Raw genomic sequence first — 17,034 nt, 5'->3', positions numbered from 1 at the left:
CTGTCTTCAGCCAGATTCGATACAGGAGACTTATGACAACTAGTGGGTTTGCATGAGGGCAGTCAGTCCATCATACTCTGAGCCATTTCCTTTTCTAAAGCCCTGGGATATACATTTAGTAATGGCGCCTTCTCTCATCACCTATCACCCCAGCAACCAATTTTACTTCCCTAAAACGTAAAGGGATGAAACTTGAGACCCTATAATTCTAAACCCTTTATTAACCCCTGATTTTTCCCCAGTCATCACACAGCCACTCAGATATACTAGAGCACAACTTTATTTTCCCGTTCCTTTGGTTAATAGCTCAGGGTATGACAGACTGATTGTCCTCTTGCCTCTACCCTGTGAAACCCACTAGTTGTGATAAGTTTCCCACGTAGAATCCAGCTGAAGACAGTGCCCCATGGCAGAGCAGACACAGGTGCGTCGCCACAGCTGCCTGTCACTTTCTGATCACTCATCAACTCCTCTCTCCTCTCACTCCAAAATCCATTCCCCCTTCACGCTATCTTTGTAATGCCTTTAATGATTCACTTATATTTTCAGGAAGTGAGTAATTTTCACACAGTCCATGTAGGGCTAAAGTCTGCAGATAGTTTTCACTTTAACGTGAATTTTCAAATCAGATTTATGCATGCAGGTCATAATTGAAAATTCACGGGTTGTCCAGTAACTGCATGGGCAGATATCACTCTCTGTGCATACATTTAAAAAGTAAAAGTATGCATAGTAATCCTTTCCCCACCCAGCTCCACCTTCAGGCTTCTTGTGAGTGCAGGTGAAAGTATCTGTAAAATTGTTTTACCTGCACAACCCCCTGCTTGATTTTCAAAGTGTGATTCATGCATATAAAGCAGGGTTTTATATGAAAATCAAGCTTATAATATATTGTTAATCCAATATAAAAGAATCACATTTTTTATTTTTTTGGAGGAGTTTTTGTATTTTCTCTATTTCCTTGCATTCAAGAGGGTAACACTGTATCACTGACCTTGCCTTTCTTCATATTGCAGAAAGTGTTGACAGCCATGGACAGGACCTGGCACCCTGAGCACTTTTTCTGTGCACACTGTGGACAAGTGTTTGACGAAGAAGGTGAGTTTGCACACAGTATTCAGTGGAGGGAGTATGGGGGTAGCTTGGTAACAGGAACAGCAGGAGAGAGATTCTGGACTGAGGAATAGCAGAAAGCACTGCTGGTATTCCTGGCTCTGGAGATGAGTGAACAGGAAAGAAGAAGCAGAGCGCACAGCAGAAATGGGAGAATTACTCAGAAAGGTATGGATTAGGACTCTCCTTTGATAATGCCATCTCCACAGTTTGGCAGGGAGAAACACACCCCGATTTGAAATATAGTCCTGAGCTTCCTTGGGTGCCCAGGACCAGGATCCAGATCAGGATTTTGTTGAAACTCCCCCTTTTCTCTGGAGGGGGATGACCCCAGGGTTCTACGTCTATTCAGAAGGGAGGAACTGGAGCCACTTATCCCTTTTATTTCTCAGGAGCTGGGGATACAGTGCCCCGCACTGGACAAGTTTTCAGCCACAATGCCGGCTTGCGCAGACCTGGTCCTGGCGGGTCTCAGGGCTCTTCCGTGCACCTTCCCCTTCCATCCGATGCATCGGCTAATGCTCCTTAGGGAGTGGGAGGCTCCCGAATTGGGGCTCCGCGTCGGTAGAGCTATGGAGAAGCTTTATCCGCTCCCGGAGGAGTGCTTAGATATGCTGAAAATGCCCAAGGTGGATTCCTCTGCAGTTAGTAAGCACCATCCTGGTGGTGGGTGCTATGGCCCTAAGGGATGTCCAAGACCGCAATTCCATCTCAAGCACATCTTCAAAGTCTTGGCATTGGGTGTCTGGGCATCGATCTGCAGCAGTCTCATGCAGCGGGCAAGCCTCAGGTGGGTTCAACAACTGCTCAGCACCCAGGACCTCCCGTCTGCAGAGGCAGAGCAGGCTGAAAGATTGGAAGGCGCTATAGCGTATGGAGCGGATGCCCTTTACGACATGTTCCGGGTCCAGGCAAAAGTGATGGCTTCTGCGGTCTCGGCCAGACGGCTTCTCTGACTGAATATGCACAACACTCACCTTAAATTCATCTTGAACTACTTGGCAGACTAGATTGCCTTTCTTGATGTTCTTGATGTTCTAATTATGAAGGTCAGTACATCTTTGAAGGCTAATGTGTACAGGAAAATGAATGAAAGAAACAATCTGTTATCATATTTTAGCTTTCATCCTGTTGCGCTCAAACAAAATCTACCCGTAGGGTAATTCCTACGAATGCGCCAGTGTGTTCAGATGTGAGTGAATACACACAACAGGCCAAAGTCATGGTCATGCATTTTCCTAACAGGGGATAGTCATATTGGATGGTGAAAAGAGCCTTATTTAATCACTACTGTGAACAAGGAAGGGGATGGTTGCTAAACATGTGTATTAAGTTTTTCAACATTGACAGCTAACATCTATAGCGTTATCAATTTCCACTGGACAATTCTTGAGGAATTTTCTTGCACACACTTCCCTGACAATTTCACCTTTTCTAGGAGGCACAATATTAAGGACTGGGTAGTGAAATCAGGTTCTCCATTGGGATCCTAAAGCTCAATAGAAGTTGAACCAGGATTCTCTCTGGCCCCCACTTACCTAGTCCGGGGGGGGGAGATCCATAGAAGGTTTAGGCTCAGAATGAAATCTGGGCCTTACATGGGGCCTTGGCAAAAGTCAAGGTTATGTACCACAACCTAGGCCTTCGGCAGGTCGCAGCAACCTTGGCCTAGGCCCTACACAAATCCCAGACTTGGAAGCCTGCACCCAACATCTAGGCCTTGGCTTAGGCCCAGGCCCAGGTCAGATGCAGGGGCCCAACCCAGAGGCCAGACTTCGGCCTAGCTTAGGGCCTGGGCCCAAGCTTGATGCCGTAGCCTGGCCCAGAGATTGGGTTCCGACGCCTGGACCAGGGCCCAGCCACCTGATACCACAGCCCAGTCCAGAAGCTGGGTACTGATGCCAGGGCCTTGGCCAAGGCCTGATGCTGGGGCCCAAACTGGCTGGCTCCCGACACCTGCGCTTTGTCCTGGCCCGGAGGTCAGGTCCTGACATCTGGCCCTCGACTTAGGCCAGGGCCTTGGTCTCGGCCTGTTGCCATGGTCACTGGGACAGGCCAGGACATGCCCTTGGATTTGGTAAATGTGTGTGTGTGTATTGGGGTTAAGTTAATTTCCCGGGCCAGGCCTTTGCTCAGGTCTTAGTTAAAGCTCTAGAGTCGGACTTGGCCATAGGCTGGGATTCCTACTTTGGGTATTGGCTTATTCCCTAGGTGAGACCCCGGCTTTGGGCCTTGGTCTAGGCCCAACTGGCCACTTTTTTTTTTTTCAAAATACTTTTTATTAACAGGGAAAGTGGTACATCAAGACATCAGAAACCAGCCTCAATCATAACCACATGGTACAAGTAACAACTGACGTAACCAGATAAAAAGAACAAGTAGAAAAAACACACGGTACCATCAGACCCTGACTTTCAGTTTTCTCGCCGAAACCCTTCCCCCCCCATCCCCAACCCAGACCATGCACTCCCACAGGCATACCGCATTCAACCATCATGCACACCTTAATCCTCCCCCTCCGCCCCCCCCCCCCCCCCCTCTCTTTGGGGGACCAGTGCAATGTGTAACCATTAAGGCGCAGTCCATCTTGTAGAGCCTTAGGAAAGACATCAAAGCATTTGGTCCAGCAGGCACAGTAGATTTTGTCAGGCTGCCGCTTGCCAGCCAGGAAGTCCAATCTTTCCAGTTGCGCTAGGGAAGCCATTCTACCAAACCAGGCAGCAGCCGAAGGCACAGTCAGCGGCTCCGTCCATTCAGCCAAGATAGTCCAACAGGCCATCATGATAGCCACACGTTCAAATTTAGCTTTCGAGTGGCCCCTAGGCTGAGGCCTAGGCAGTGCGCTGGTCAACAGCAATCAACCCGTATTTTCGGGAGATACTACAAGATTCCGACAAAATTTCATTGGAATTTAATTTGTTCCATTGTGAAACAACCCAAAACGAAATTGGAAATGTCATCTAATTTCCGTTTTTGTTTCTCTCAAATGCCCATCCATAGAAAGGATAACCCTTTCCTCCTCTTCCACTAACTCTCGTTCCATGATTGGCTGGGAGAATAAATGTGATAGGCACCAAGCTCCAAAATGTGAAACTCTTCACTTTATTCTCTAGTGTAACCCAGTCTGCAAAACTATATACAGGAATGATAAAAGCAGGATCACAAACGATGCACTGAATTAATCACTGTCAGCATGTAGAACTCCTCCTTTCCCGGGTAACCAAAGGTTACCCTTCTTCTGACTCATATTTTTCCTTCTAGGCCAACCTGGGAGGCCAGTGTAGTCCGCATGTTATGTTACATCTGTTGGGGACATGTACGTCTCCACTCACATATCCATACCAAAATCTCATCCTTTGGGGTCCACAACTCCCAGTCCTCCCAATGCAAGTTTCCCTGGTCAGCTGCACTACCTGAACCCCCTGAGTCATGCTTCCCTGAGGGCTTGCCCCACCTCTGGACCTTGTCTTCCAGACTCCAAGTTAATTCCCCTGGAGGGGTAAAATCTCACTCCAGGCCTCGCCTAGGTAATCGGCCTCTTTGCTCACGCCTCTCGAGCTGACTCCTCTGTATGAAGAGATGACCTCCAATTCTTTGGGATCCTCAGGCCTCTTCCCTTGAGAAGAAGAGCCCTTACAGGGTCCCACTCCCTTTGGAGGGTCTTTGGGCTCCCTAGCCCACAGCTGGAGGGTCAGGGGAAGGACAGCAAAATCCAACATTTTAATACCTCCTGCTTCAACCTTGGACACCCAATAAGATAGACAGTTCACCATAAACACATTATTCCCTATAAATAAATGCTCACACCTAAAGTGCCATCCAGTGGCCAACCACTATTACTGCGTCCACAAAGATTTAGTTTTCCAAAAACCAGATTCATTGATAATTCCCGGGATCTACCCCACCCTGAGCCTTCTGTATGTCCATCGGGCTCACAAAAGATGCAACAATAATTGGGGGGCGGGCTCCCGACAAAAGAGTGAGGTCAGAGATCGATGTTAGGAAGGGAAGTGAAGGTGACAGGAGGAGAGAAAAGAAATGGAAAATAGAAAGTAGACTCTGGGAATGGAGTTGAGAGGACAGAGGAAAGTGGAAGAGAGGTGGGAGCTGCACAATTAAAAAAAATAAAAGTCCAGACAAAAAATATAGAAAAAAGCATTTTATTGTGAAATGAACGATTGGAATGAGTCAATTTTAGGAATGTACATCTGACATATTTATATTTTGCTTAAAATGGGAGGACGCGCATTTCTGTTTCTATTTTCGAGTGTTAAACTGCATACAGAATTTGGCTTGGACTTTCCAGTTGTGTATTTCTGTTTCTAATTATGAGTTCTGTGCATATGACTAAGCTGTACTTTTTGTGTGGTGATGTGTCGCTGTCTAGCTTCTTCTGTTTTCCCAGTAGAAAGTGTACTGCTGTTCTGGGCCCGATGTAATATGTGCTGCTTTTTCCTTGGTTTGTGCTTTCTGGGAATCAGCACTGTTATAGGTTTGCTTTATAGGGTCCAAGTGACGTTTTTGTCTGGTTTTGTGCTACTTCAATGTGCCGGGAGGAAGTTTGTGCTGCGTTTACTGAAGTGACACTAGCAGTGTTGAGAAGATAAATACTGAGTCAGACTGAGGGTTTATCAAGCTCTCTAAGGACAGGTAAGATGATATTCCTTACACACGGATGACATTCTCAGTTAGAGCTTTGTCTTGGCGCACTGAGCATGCCCAGCATGCCCTGTACCTCACACCCATGTGGGCTCCCTCTGCAGGCTCTCTTTTTCTGCACAGCTGCAGGATTGAGTATATTGAGTCAGACTGAGGGTTTATCAAGCTCTCCGAGGACAGGTAAGATGATATTCCTCACGCACGGATGACATTCTCAGATAGAGCTTTGTCTTGGCGCACTGAGCATGCCCAGGAAGCCCTGTACCACACATCCATGTGGGCTCCCTCTGCAGGCTCTCTTTTTCTGCAGAGCTGCAGTATTGAGTATACTGAGTCAGACTGAGGGTTTATCAAGCTCTCCGAGGACAGGTAAGATGATATTCCTCACGCACGGATGACATTCTCAGTTAGAGCTTTGTCTTGGCGCACTGAGCATGCCCAGCATGCCCTGTACCTCACACCCATGTGGGCTCCCTCTGCAGGCTCTCTTTTTCTGCACAGCTGCAGGATTGAGTATATTGAGTATAGTATTGAGTATACTGAGTCAGACTGAGGGTTTATCAAGCTCTCCGAGGACAGGTAAGATGATATTCCTCACACACGGATGACATTCTCAGATAGAGCTTTGTCTTGGCGCACTGAGCATGCCCAGCATGCCCTGTACCTCACACCCATGTGGGCTCCCTCTGCAGGCTCTCTTTTTCTGCAGAGCTGCAGTATTGAGTATACTGAGTCAGACTGAGGGTTTATCAAGCTCTCTGAGGACAGGTAAGATGATATTCCTCACGCACGGATGACATTCTCAGATAGAGCTTTGTCTTGGCGCACTGAGCATGCCCAGCATGCCCTGTACCTCACACCCATGTGGGCTCCCTCTGCAGGCTCTCTTTTTCTGCAGAGCTGCAGTATTGAGTATACTGAGTCAGACTGAGGGTTTATCAAGCTCTCCGAGGACAGGTAAGATGATATTCCTCACGCACGGATGACATTCTCAGATAGAGCTTTGTCTTGGCACACTGAGCATGCCCAGCATGCCCTGTACCTCACACCCATGTGGGCTCCCTCTGCAGGCTCTCTTTTTCTGCAGAGCTGCAGTATTGAGTATACTGAGTCAGACTGAGGGTTTATCAAGCTCTCCGAGGACAGGTAAGATGATATTCCTCACGCACGGATGACATTCTCAGATAGAGCTTTGTCTTGGCGCACTGAGCATGCCCAGCATGCCCTGTACCTCACACCCATGTGGGCTCCCTCTGCAGGCTCTCTTTTTCTGCAGAGCTGCAGTATTGAGTATATTGAGTCAGACTGAGGGTTTATCAAGCTCTCCGAGGACAGGTAAGATGATATTCCTCACACACGGATGACATTCTCAGATAGAACTTTGTCTTGGGGCACTGAGCATGCCCAGGAAGCCCTGTACCTCACACCCATGTGGGCTCCCTCTGCAGGCTCTCTTTTTCTGCAGAGCTGCTGTATTGCGGTCGGTGAGCACTTCTTGGCATTTTCGGACTATTTTGGAAAACTTTCTCCTGTTTGCAGATTTTTCAGCGTTGGATGCTAGGTTCCTCTCGGTCCATCCTGATAGCATTACTAGTCAAGGTTTTTAGCGTTTATCGGAAACTTTCCCTTTGCGGTCGATTCCCCCATGGTGGCAGTGCATTGATTTTGATTTTGCATCCCTTTTATTTCGCCTCATCATGGCCATGTTTGGTTTCTGACAATGACCTCACTGCCCGCGGACCATGCCCATTACGGACCCCCAGGAGACATATGTCCTCTGCCTGGGGGCAACACAAGACATCCGGGGTTGCTGCCAATGTGCACACATGACCCCAAAGGGACACGGTCTTTGGCTCGACAAGATGAAACAACTGATGTTTCACTGGGAATACATATCCAGCACAACGCTGTGGCTGCTAACCCAGGCCGGTGGCGGCTAAAGAGTGGAGGGACACTGCAGAGGCCAGGCTTACTGAGCCGAAGAATGAGAAGAGGCTCCACGCGAGAGAGGAAACGTGTGTGTGTGTGTGTGTGTGTGAGAGAGAGAGGAAACGTGTGTATGTGTGTGTGAGAGCGAGAGAGGAAACGTGTGTGTGTGTGTGTGTGAGAGAGAGAGAGGAACCGTGTGTGTGTGTGTGTGTGAGAGAGAGAGGAACCGTGTGTGTGTGTGTGTGTGTGTGTGAGAGAGGAAACGTGTGTGTGTGTGTGTGAGAGGAAACGTGTGTGTGAGAGAGGAAACGTGTGTGTGTGTGTGTGTGTGTGTGTGTGGCAGCTAGCTTTAGAGGCAGGGAAGTAGCTTGAGAGGGTGTTTGAGAGGATGTGTGTGCATATGAGAGGATGGGGGGTACGTGTATGTATGGAAGAGGGAGAGAAGTGAATGAGTGTATATGTGTATATGCATGTATGGGTGTGCGGGAAAGGGAGGTGAGGAGCGGTGCCATCTCATCCCTTGCTTCAGGCAGCAGATTGCCTGGAGCCGCCCCTGCTCCCAAATTATCAGTTCTGGCCACGTTGCTGTGCCCCAGTATAGTGTTCACAGGTGCCCTTTCCTTTGATCCACCCAATGTCCTAGCATACGGGCCGATTCAGTAAAAGTCGCGGGAGAGCGGGCGATTCAGTAAAAAAAAAAAAATGCAGATTAGGGCCCGCAGTAAAAAGAGGTGCTAGGACACAATCGCGTCCCTAGCGCCTCCTTTTTGACAGCAGGTTTGACAGCCGACGCTCAGTTTTGCTGGCGTTGGTTCTCCCGCGGGTTTGGAAAACGGACGCCGGCATAATTGAGTGTCCATCTTCCAACCCGCGGGCCGCCAGCCGATTTCAAATTTTTATTTTTTTTAAATTTTTGATTTTTTTTAAATTTTGGGGCCTCCGACTTAATATCGCTGTGATATTAAGTTGAAGGGTGCACAGAAAAGCAGTTTTTTTCTGCTTTTCTGTGCACTTTCCAGGCGCCGGCAGAAATTAACTTCTGCCTTTGGGCAGGCGTTAATTTCTGAAAGTAAAATGTGCGGATTGGCTGCACATTTTACTTTCTGTATCGCGCGGGAATAACTAATAGGGGGGGATTGGATGCGCGTTTTCGACACGCTATTACTCCTTACTGTATAAGGAGTAAAGCTAGCACGTCGAAAACGCGTGTCCAAACCCAGGCTGTATCGGCCTGATAGTGTTACTTGGCATTTATTTGCTGAGAATGCAGTCTTCCAAATGAGAAATTAAATTACCACCCTGTCTATTCTATGAACATTAAAAAAAGTGCCCAGGAGTGTTCCAGCTGTCTTCTAACTCAGGCTGGACTGCCTAACTTCTGTTTAAATGATTTTCTTTCTCTTGTGATAGTTTCCTGCAGAGAGGAAGCCTGAGTGAGAGGTTGTGGATAATTACAGTACCTGGGTTTAGAAAGCTGTCTTCTGACACACAACTTCTCATGCTCATGCACTCATTAATTGTTTGAAGTTTGCTCCTGCAGTTACTCTCCAGGGCTTGAAGTGCTTGGAAGGCTGAGTATTTCTCCTGTGGTCGCTCTCTGTCTGTAGTGCTTAATTACTTGTAACAAGCAACCACAAATTAACAATTATCATGCCTGGGGGGGGGGTTACCCTCTGGGGAGAGAGTGTAGCTGTTGCTGTTGCTGTTTACAAGGGAAATGCAGAGAAGACTGTCACATGTGGGGTCATTATTACTGTAACCACAACTCCCTGATCCCCCTGCTAAGTGACTCAGAAGAAACTCAGATATTCTAATTGTTACTTTACTTGTGAATCTCCTGATAAGTCTCTGTTCTACCTATTAATTGTCTTTCTCAACTTAAAACAGTTCCCGATTCCCCAGTTGGTGGCCTCTACTGCTGTTTTTCTTTTTTCTCTATCCTCAGTGCTGTTTCTAGCTTCAGTCGCATCTACTTCCAGCCGATCCCATCATCTATATTAATGTCCAGGCTACAATTGTCCCATGTTACAAAGCTCTGTCATTAGGAAATAGTAACATAGCAGATGCAGCAGAAAAAGATCGAGGCCCATTCAGTTATTACCATCTGCACTACAAGGATGTATCCCAGCTACCTTATAAGGTCTCTCTCCTTATTCAGTGATGCCACTATTCTGTCACAAGGAATGAGTGATATTACAAACTCTGTTACAAGGAACTAGTATCAAGATAACTTAGTGACTAACATGTGAAGGTTATTGAATTGGGACTACTGACCATCCCAGTCCTCTAGGTAATGTTTTAGATGTTGTGTTGACCTAGAATATGAATGTTGCTTTGGTAAACTGTTGTGAATTTCTTTTGGAACAATGGTATGTAAAACACCTGAATAAATAAATAAAATCGCCAGTTCTTTTAAAGGGAGAGAGTGATAACCCAGTCAAAGACTGGAGCAGCAATATGTGGTAGACTCATGGATCAGCTTCTTAGCGGAGGCTTTGCAAGTTGGGAAAAATCATGTAATCCCTGGGTTAATGTCCTCTTGTCAAAGTCCTCTCCTGATGTAATTACACTTTGATACTCAAGAATTTCCTGTTGGAGGTGGAGGAGGGATTACTTCTTAGGCCCTGAGTGTTGTTCAGTAGTCAAATCCAGTATTAAAATCTCTTGTATACAGCACTTATAATCACACTGGAAGAAATTGATGGTTTCCAATTTGATTGTTTTCAAACTTGGAAAAGTTGATGTTATGTTTGTTATATTTTGGACATTGAGGCATGGACCCTTGGTCATTGTAAGAGATGGCACCTCCCATAGGGCGGAGCCCTGTGGGGACTTGCAATGATAGGTAGCTCTTAAGCAGAGATGGACACAGAGAAAGTGAGTCTTTATTATACTGCAACGTAGATGGTAATTCTCATCTGAAGTCTGTAGAGTGGAAAGGCAACACACAGTCTATCCAGGTCCCGAGAGGGAGATGGGTCCGGTAGTGGTCCGCGAAGTGGGGTAGACCAAGAACCCAGGCCTAGATAGAAGGCCAATGGGTGTAGATCCAGTAGTGGCCCGTGGTGCGGGGTAGGCCAAGGATCTATGAAGAGAAAGATGAGACAATGCAGAGACAGAACCGGAGCAGTAGTACTCATTCTGATGCTGGTAGCTGTAGTAAGAGAGAACCCCTGAGGAACGGAGGTCTGGGACGAAATAAGGCCCCCAAGGAGTGGGTACCTTAGGCATCCTTGAGGAGGTAGGCAACCCCAGAGGGTAGACAGGAACGAGACAAGGCCCCCGAGGAGTAGGTACCTTAGGTGTCCTCGTTGGTAGCAGGTAACCCCAGAGGGTGTAAGGAGCGAGGCAAGGCCCCCCGAGGAGCAGGTACCTAAGTCGTCCTGGAGCGAGAGTACACAGAGTGGAGGCATCTGGTAGCACAGAGAGATCAGCATGGAGAATTCCTTGATAACTCATATTCGGAATCGTGAATGGAGATTAAATATCAGAACTAGTGACGTCATGCGGTGGGGACACCCCCAAGGTTCCTGCCATGATGCACATAAAGGACGGAGCTGTGCGCACGCGTGCCCTAGGTGACGCCGGGAGAAAGATAGCAATCGCCCATACTGGACTGGGAATGCCGAAGGGGTCGGCGTGGAGAAACAGAGGCAGCTATCTTCCCAAAAGGAACTGAGCCAGACAGGAAAAAGGTGAGCAATAGAGGGCGCATCCATCTGCGACCGGGCGCAACAGTTGAACATGTTCAGTTAAGAATTCTTAGTCTTTGCGCTCTATTTTACAGCTTTAGATATTCTAATAAATTTGTGACTTTCAGCTTCCAACTACTGTAATCTGTTATTGATATTAATATATTTTGATATGTCTTATTCCTGATCCATTCCAATTAATGGGATAGTTTTGGAACTTCCTCCCGGAATTTGGTAGATAGGATAATCTTTTCCCAATTCAATTGTACTCAGGTAAAGTCCCATTTCTCATACTTTAGTCCCATTGTTCAGTCTTTTGCTTATGTCCCTTGTTGGTACCGGAAGAGTACCCCCATACTCATATCTTCAACATCTTGATGATATAGATAGGTGCCAAGATGTTCTTCACATTCTCCTCTCTCTCCCAGGAATGAACCCAGATTCATTCCTCCACCAAGTCTAGTTCTAGTCCACCCATGCCCACTGGTTGAGAGACAACACTCTGCTAAGAGACTCCGAATCCCTGCATCCTAAGGATACATAGGCATGTTTAAAAGAAAAATTAAAGCCTTAAATAGGAAAGGTAGGATGGAACAGCTTCCTCCTCAAAAAAACAAAAAGTTTCCAGCAGGACATCTTATGGTTAGGTAAAGGTACTCAAAGGGTCCTTCTCTAAGTAAACCAAGAAAAACTGCTGCCCCTACAAGGGATAAAAAGCCCATGCTCTCTAAGATGGTGGCAGTGGTCTATATAAAGCTCACCATCTTTGGCTTCCACATAGGGGAGCTAAAACCCAATGATAATTCTACTTCTACTCCCCCACGACAAAAGGAACAATACTCTTCAGAAGAGATCCTTTAGATTCTCTACAAAACATAATAGAATTTGAAATACGCATAGGATGCAGGCTTGGTGGTAGTGAGGGCAAAGTAAGTCAGAGATCAATTAGAGTCTGAAGTATTGCAGTAGAAAGAAAAAGACCAGTTATGACCAAAACAAGAGGATCAGTGAACACCAGGAGCTCTTTTATTTTGCACAAAACATCATAAAAAGCCTGTTCAGGCCGAGTTTCGCTCTTTGAGCTGCTTCAGGGGCTGACAGAACAAAACAAATACAAACACATATAAAAACATGTACATGTGAATATAAATGTATATACCAAACCAAAATAATGAAATTATATAACATATAAAATAAAAAATACAGACAGAATTATTAACGCTAGATAACACTTAATTGTCTAAACCGTTGTGGCATGGTCCTAATTGACTTAAAGGAGTTTATTTCTTATATAAGAAAATTTGTCTAAATCCATATGTGCCTATATCTATATCCATATATAAGTGAACAGCTTTTAAATACCTATTATGTGTAATGCCGGTGGTTTGTCTCCATGTAGCAGTTCAGCCTCTTTTAGAAATGTTTAAACAATTGCCTTCAGGACAACAGTGATGAATACTGTAACAAATTACAACCACTCACTGAAACAAAGTATCTTAAAACAATGGATCACACAGATGTCTACCTGGACTTAGAAAAGCAGTGCTCTAAAACAACTAATGCTTTAAGTGCTGACATGCAGACTTAAACTTATTGTAAAACAAGGTTACTAAAACTCTAAAGTGAAGCCATAAATTATATTTAAAAACTGCTAAGTCTTAATACAAAGCTCACAAGTGCAAACATAAAATAAAAACTACTAAGGCATCAAATGGCAAGAGTACCTTGAAAGCGATTAAACCCGTGGTTTAGCTACACAATGCTGATTTAATTCCGCTGCATTTACATGCTGTGCACTATACATCTAATCTCAGAAAAAACTTAAAAGAATAATACAAATAGTCTAAGTTCAGTTAGTCAGCCAGAGTGACTCACTGCTCTCTTGATTAACAAATATTGGTACCTATTCAAACCAAATCACACAATTTTATATTTAATTGTACTCGGATGATATAAACATTTTTAGAAATGATTTGTTACAAAAATTGTTAAATAAAATTTGATAAATATACACACACAGGTATATGTTGATTTACTTATGATTGAAATTACCTGTGGTTGAAACTCTTGATGTTTATTGTATATCAGACTGTAATATACTCCTATCACTATAGTCTTCCCCTACACACAAGGGATTTCAACCCATAAAGATTTGATTGTGCATTTAGTTTCATGGAGGATGTTTATCCTGTTGGACTCTATGCCATCCCGGACATAAAGTGCCACACCACCTCCCGGGTGCTCCTCTCTGTCATTGCGATATAATTTGTACCCTGGTATAGCACTGTCCCATTGGTTGTCCTCCTTCCACCATATGTCTGAGATGCTAATTAAGTCTATGTCATCATTCACTGCTAAATAGAACCTCAAAAATAGAACCTTCATGATAGATGTAACAACTCTTTCAAAAACTCTTAAATCCTCGTGAAACGAATGAAAAAAATTTTTTAAACTATTAATAGAACAAAAAAATTTTTTTGGAAGGAAAGGAATGTTTCATATACAAGATCATAAATCCCCAACCGGGGTAATATGACTATAAAGGGGCGGATTTTCAGAGCCCTGCTCGCGTAAATCCGCCCAAAACCGGGCGGATTTACGCGAGCAGGGCCCTGCGCGCCGGGAAGCCTATTTTACATAGGCTCACCGGCGCGCGCAGAACCCCGGGACTCGCGTAAGTCCCGGGGTTTTCGGAGTGGGCGTGTCGGGAGGCGTGTCGGGGGCGGGGCCGGAGCGCGCGGCGTTGCGGGGGCGTGTCTGCAGAATTTTGGGGGCGGGTACGGGGGCGTGGCTACGGCCCGGGGGCGTGGCCGCACCCTCCGTACCCGCCCCCAGGTCGCGGCCCGGCGCGCAGGAGGCCCCCGACAAAGGTAGGATGGGGGTTTAGACAGGGCCGGGCGGGTGGGTTAGGTAGGGGAAGGGAGGGGAAGGTGAGGAGAGGGCAAAGGAAAGTTCCCTTCTAGGCCGCTCCGATTTCGGAGCGGCCTAGGAGGGAACGGGGGTAGGCTGCGCGGCTCGGCGCGCGCAGGCTATACGAAATCGATAGCCTTGCGCGCGCCGATCCAGGATTTTAGCCGATACGCGCGACTACGCGCGTATCTACTAAAATCCAGCGTACTTTTGTTTGCGCGGAGCGCAAACAAAAGTAGGCTGTTCGCGCTCGTCTGAAAATCTACCCCAAAGTGTAATCATAAACATCCCTCCTCTGACCAATGTGTGCAATGTGGGGTGGATTTTCAGAGCCCTGCTCGCGTAAATCCGCCCAAAACCGGGCGGATTTACGCGAGCAGGGCCCTGCGCGCCGGGAAGCCTATTTTACATAGGCCTCCCGGCGCGCGCAGAGCCCCGGGACTCGCGTAAGTCCCGGGGTTCTCGGAGGGGGGCGTGTCGGGGGCGTGTCTGGGGGCGGGCCCGGTCGTCGCGCGTTTCGGGGGCGTGTCGGCAGCGTTTTGGGGGCGGGTACAGGGGCGTGGCTACGGCCCGGGGGCGTGGCCGCGCCCTCCGTAACCACCCCCAGGTCGCAGCCCGGCGCGCAGGAGTCCCGCTCGCGCGCGGGGATTTACGCCTCCCTCCGGGAGGCGTAAATCCCCCGACAAAGGTAGGATGGGGGTTTAGACAGGGCCGGGCGGGTGGGTTAGGTAGGGGAAGGGAGGGGAAGGTGAGGGGAGGGCAAAGGAAAGTTCCCTTCTAGGCCGCTCCGATTTCAGAGCGGCCTAGGAGGGAACGGGGGTAGGCTGCGCGGCTCGGCGCGCGCAGGCTATACGAAATCGATAGCCTTGCGCGCGCCGATCCAGGATTTTAGCCGATACGCGCGACTACGCGCGTATCTACTAAAATCCAGCGTACTTTTGTTTGCGCCTGGAGCGCAAACAAAAGTAGGCTATTCGCGCTCGTCTGAAAATCTACCCCTGTGTGTACAAAACAATATTGCAGTCAAAACAGCTTTTTTTAAAGAACTTTTTTTTGAAAAAATTTTTGTATGATAATCTAAAAAATTTTTTAGCTCTGTAGAAAGTGGTGCAAAAATACACTCAAGTGTTCAAATAATTCAAAGTGTTATCAAAGTGTTATCAAAGTGGGGTAGATTTTCAGACGAGCGCGAACAGCCTACTTTTGTTTGCGCTCCAGGCGCAAACAAAAGTACGCTGGATTTTAGTAGATATGCGCGTAGTCGCGCGTATCGGCTAAAATCCTGGATCGGCGCGCGCCAAGGCTATCGATTTCGTATAGCCTGCGCGCGCCGAGCCGCGCAGCCTACCCCCGTTCCCTCCTAGGCCGCTCCGAAATCGGAGCGGCCTAGAAGGGAACTTTCCTTTGCCCTCCCCTCACCTTCCCCTCCCTTCCCCTACCTAACCCACCCGCCCGGCCCTGTCTAAACCCCCATCCTACCTTTGTCGGGGGATTTACGCCTCCCGGAGGGAGGCATAAATCCCCTGCGTGCCAGCGGGCCTCCTGCGCGCCGGGCCGCGACCTGGGGGCGGGTACGGAGGGCGCGCCGGGCCCCCGGGCCGTAGCCACGCCCCCGTACCCGCCCCCAAAACGCTGCCGACACGCCCCCGCAACGCCGCGCACTCCGGCCCCGCCCCCCGACACGCCTCCCGACACGCCCACTCCGAAAACCCCGGGACTTACGCGAGTCCCGGGGTTCTGCGCGCGCCGGTAGGCCTATGTAAAATAGGCTTCCCGGCGCGCAGGGCCCTGCTCGCGTAAATCCGCCCGGTTTTGGGCGGATTTACGCGAGCAGGGCTCTGAAAATCCGCCCCAGTGTTAAATGGACGCTTCCGTTAGCTTACAGCGTTTTCAGCCTTGGACAGAGTCGTAAGACCTACACTTGGAACCTAGCAGGCAATGGCCCAACACTGACCGACGAGACATCGGAAGAGGATTAACTCCCTGATGAAAGGTCTCAGTGCAGACCTGAAACGTGGCTACGTCGGTGACCCATCAAACCATCAGATAAGTCGGGGTGTTGCAGGAGCTTTTGTTGTAAGCCATAAGAGACTGCCGGTTAAGCCTCCTTGGGTCGCGTCCACCAGCAGCTTTTCAAGTTTCATACCCTTAGTTTGGGATTAGTTATCAAGGCTGCGAGGAGCGTTCATTTGATAACACTTTGAATTATTTGAACACTTGAGTGTATTTTTGCACCACTTTCTTCAGAGCTAAAAAATTTTTTAGATTATCATACAAAAATTTTTTCAAAAAAAGGTTCTTTAACAAAAAGCTGTTTTGACTGCAATATTGTTTTGTACACACATTGCACACATTGGTCGGAGGAGGGATGTTTATGATTACACTTTATAGTCATATTACCCCGGTTGGGGATTTATGATCTTGTATATGAAACATTCCTTTCCTTCCAAAAAAATTTTTTTGTTCTATTAATAGTTTAAAAAAAATTTTTCATTCGTTTCACGAGGATTTAAGAGTTTTTGAAAGAGTTGTTACATCTATCATGAAGGTTCTATTTTTGAGGTTCTATTTAGTACAGTAAGGATCCTTCTACAATTGTTTGGGTGCCCATTGATAATCATTCACTGCTATACATTCTAATTCTCCCATCTTACTTCTTAGACTTCTGGCATTAGCATACAAACATTTCAAAGTTTGTTTTTTGTTTGTATTTACATTCTGCTTTTTAATT

At 47.2% G+C, this 17,034-nt stretch overlaps 1 protein-coding gene across 3 annotated transcripts in view; it reads left to right on the top strand.

Moving 5' to 3' along the window:
• LPXN (leupaxin) overlaps window positions 1-17,034 on the top strand; it is a 57,435-nt gene that overhangs the window by 28,692 nt on the left and 11,709 nt on the right. For 2 of the 3 annotated variants that reach the window (XM_029575671.1, XM_029575669.1), the window contains one exon: window positions 1,017-1,098. In XM_029575671.1, the coding sequence (XP_029431531.1) occupies window positions 1,017-1,098 (82 nt within the window). Of the gene's footprint in view, window positions 1-1,016; window positions 1,099-9,646; window positions 10,287-17,034 lie in introns of those variants that run through there. The other variant, XM_029575672.1, reaches the window with a different exon arrangement.

The sequence above is a fragment of the Rhinatrema bivittatum genome, chromosome 13 (genome assembly GCF_901001135.1).
Source record: "Rhinatrema bivittatum chromosome 13, aRhiBiv1.1, whole genome shotgun sequence".
Lineage (NCBI taxonomy): Eukaryota > Metazoa > Chordata > Amphibia > Gymnophiona > Rhinatrematidae > Rhinatrema > Rhinatrema bivittatum.
Note: the sequence above shows the minus strand (reverse complement) of the source record. Positions and strands in the feature narration are given on the sequence as shown.